Below are 3,117 nucleotides of genomic sequence, written 5' to 3'. Positions count from 1 at the left end.
ATTGCTCCTAGTTGTAAACGTTGGGGGTATTTTTACACCTTATCCCATAAAATATTAATAATAGTAACAATAATAATAATAAAAATTGCACGTTTGATGAACCAAAGCATTTAAAAATAAAATAAAAACAATTGAATTCTACCAAATAAATAATTAAAAAGGAAACGCTGAGCTGTTGTTTTCTTTGCATGTCCAAAACATTAATCAATTTCTTTTCTTTTCTTTTCTTTAATACATTAATTAACCTTTAATTTCCTTAATTAAAAAAAACTAATCTGAGTTTTTATAACCTAATTAGCCGAATAATAATAATATCCCCCATGTGATGGCTGGGAAGAAATGAGCTGGATGGATATACAAAGTGATTAAGGAAACTTAATCATGACTTTAATTAATTTAGGACCTAAAAGGAGCCCTATGAGGAATCCCTTTTCTTCTTCTTGAATTTGAATTCCTATGAGAAGTTGAAGGATTAGTTTGCAATTTTACTTGTTCTACTTCTTGTTCTTGTTCTTGGTCTTCTTCCTCATCTTGCTTTGATGCTAATCTTCTTCCAATAACAATTCTTTCCTTGCTTGAATCCTCCATATTTTCCTTCTTTGTGCTTAAGTTAAAGTTTCCTTCACCATTTTTCTTTAATCCTGCAACCTGAATTATATCACAAGATAACATCTTTCACTTTTATTAGTTTCACTCCATCCATTTCATGATAATGAATGCTAGCTACAACAATATCACATCAATTCTATATTCTACACTTTATATAACCCCTGAATTTACAGGGTATTTCGTTAGCCCTCTCAATTTGATTAAAATGACGTTATTAACCCTACGATCATGCGGCATAGTAAAAAAGATTAGGATAAATTGAAATGTAGTATATCACTTCAAGCAAGTTTCAGATGGTAAATAGATCGATCATTTTAAGGAAATTTAGGTGACAGATGAACCACTGTGTAAATTTAGAGATCAATTGATTTTTTGAATAAAGTTCAGGGGCTTTTGATGTATTAAGCCAAAAAAACACATTTTTATTAAGTCTTTTTTAAACATATATAAATTGCTTTTTAGCTCTTAGAAATATTTCTCTCAAGAAAAAGAAAAAAAAAACTCTTAAAAATGCAAAATTTTCTAATGCAAATGAATAATAACGCTTGGGTGAATTTCTTGGTCACTAGGGTCTGATATGTTTGATTATATTTGATCAAAAGTCTTGGTCTCAAATTGAAATATTAAGGACTTAATCAATAAAATATAAAAGAGTTTAGGGGCTTCAAAATGTTTTTTCCTATATATAATTGTAAATTTTAAGTTGTATATAGTATTGTACAAATATTAATCTGTAAACATGTAACTTTGGCTAATTAACGTTAATACATTTCCTCACGTGTCACGTCTAAAATTGGACATCCGAAGCATAAAGTTTATAGAAATAAACATTAGTAAGTGACGTAACATTAAACTAGATGACTGAGGTATCATATTAATTAGAAACTTCATCTAACTTATCTCATGCTTATAAACGAGTAACCTCTGTAATTAACTAATATCGATAGTTTCATCGAAAGTAAATCTTCTAAAATGTCAAGTTTTTCGAACTATCTACCAATAGTCTATTAATTACTAAACTAGATGAATCTAACATTATATTAACAAATTTAATCCAATTCACTCTAAAAAAAGTACCTTAAAATAAGAGCACGGCCCCCTAATAAATATAAATGACTCCGACTTCTATATATAATCAACACGAAATATGTCTACTATTATATTAACAAATTTAGCCTAATTACTCTAAAAATACCTTAAAATGAGAGAATCGCTCTTATAAATAAATGACTCCAACCTATATATCTAATCAACATGAATATATATATATATATATATATATATATTATTCAACCTCTTAAATATTTATATATATATGTAAAAAAACAGATCAATCCCAAAAACTTTAATATAATATTTAAAATGTTAACATTATACGGAATTATATACCAAGACAACTGTTGATCTAATCAGCTCTGATATCATGTAAAAAACAAACAAACAAACACGTGACCCAAAAACTATTATTAATTCTTTAAAAAAAAATTTATTTTTAAAAGTTAAAACCTTAGCTATATATCAAGCAAAATCAATTTTAATATATATATATATATATATATATATATATATATATATATAATGCAATTGAAAAAATAAAATTGAGAAAAATAGAGAAACAGAAGAAAAGGAACCGACATTCATACCTTACATCCAAGAGAACAGAAACGAAAAGAGTCCAAAAGACTTCTTCCGCAGACTTCACACAAATGAGAAGGAACTCCTTTAGTTGTCTTCGGCTGAGGTCTTTCGTTAATAAACATAACTCTCGCGCTGTTTATCACATATGTCTGAATTCCACTTATGTCCAAAACATTCTGAATCTCCGCAACTCTTACCACATCATGGTACGATGATCTTCTTATCTGCAATTCCATTTTCAAATCAACCAATCAAATTAACATCAAAAAAATTCAATTAACAAATCGATTAATCAATCCTCTTCTTACCTGAATCACATTATGATCTTCGTGCCTGGAAGATCGGCAGTAGAAGCAAAACGCTCCGTTTTTGCAGTCGATACAGTACATGTTACATTCATTCCGAGGTGAATCTTGGTGTCGGGAACAAATGGAGAAGAATGGAGTTGAGAGTAAAGATTCTAGCCATGGAGGAATCTGCATTTGGTCCTGTTTGGCAGCCGAGAAAATGTTGTGATTAACAGAAGGAAAATTAAATTAAATTAAATTAAGAAAATGTGATGTGGATTGGAGATTATTACCATGATTGATGTGTTTTTCTTTCATCAATGGGGAAGAAGAAAGGAGTGACGGAGGAAAAACATAAGTTTCATCAGAGGAAGGAAACAAGGAAGACAAGAAGAAGAGAATGTGTATGTATATATACAAACAAAATGTCTGAAACAATAACGGTGTGTAACGGTTGAGATCATTAGATGGTAGGTTTGGCTGGAATTTGTACCGTTGGATTGAAAATTGATTAATAAAAAAATTCAGAAATGGAAAAATTGACTAGGGTAAATTGTAGTTTTGACCCCTCAATTTTGGTTCT

At 29.3% G+C, this 3,117-nt stretch overlaps 1 protein-coding gene across 1 annotated transcript; it reads right to left on the bottom strand.

Annotated features, from left to right (window-relative positions):
* Nucleotides 1-221: 221 nt before the first annotated feature.
* LOC136224542 (protein RGF1 INDUCIBLE TRANSCRIPTION FACTOR 1-like) lies at nt 222-2,898 on the bottom strand. The gene is made up of 4 exons (XM_066012903.1): nt 2,828-2,898; nt 2,556-2,735; nt 2,253-2,471; nt 222-648 (listed from the first exon to the last, which is right to left on the bottom strand). The coding sequence occupies exons 1-4, from the start codon at nt 2,828-2,830 to the stop codon at nt 397-399; spliced, it is 654 nt and encodes a 217-aa protein (XP_065868975.1). The 5' UTR covers nt 2,831-2,898; the 3' UTR covers nt 222-396.
* Between the last annotated feature and the right edge of the window lie 219 nt (nt 2,899-3,117).

Source organism: Euphorbia lathyris, chromosome 3 (assembly GCF_963576675.1).
Source record: "Euphorbia lathyris chromosome 3, ddEupLath1.1, whole genome shotgun sequence".
In the NCBI taxonomy this organism is placed as follows: Eukaryota; Viridiplantae; Streptophyta; class Magnoliopsida; order Malpighiales; family Euphorbiaceae; genus Euphorbia; species Euphorbia lathyris.
This window is presented reverse-complemented; position numbering and strand designations above follow the sequence as displayed.

What these genes read in the sequence shown, in the direction of transcription:
- LOC136224542 (XM_066012903.1), bottom strand. An exon ending in AAGATCATAATGTGATTCAG is followed by an intron (nt 2,472 to 2,555) that starts GTAAGAAGAGGA and finishes ATGGAATTGCAG; the next exon opens with ATAAGAAGATCATCGTACCA. An exon ending in TCTGTTCTCTTGGATGTAAG is followed by an intron (nt 649 to 2,252) that starts GTATGAATGTCG and finishes GATATAATTCAG; the next exon opens with GTTGCAGGATTAAAGAAAAA.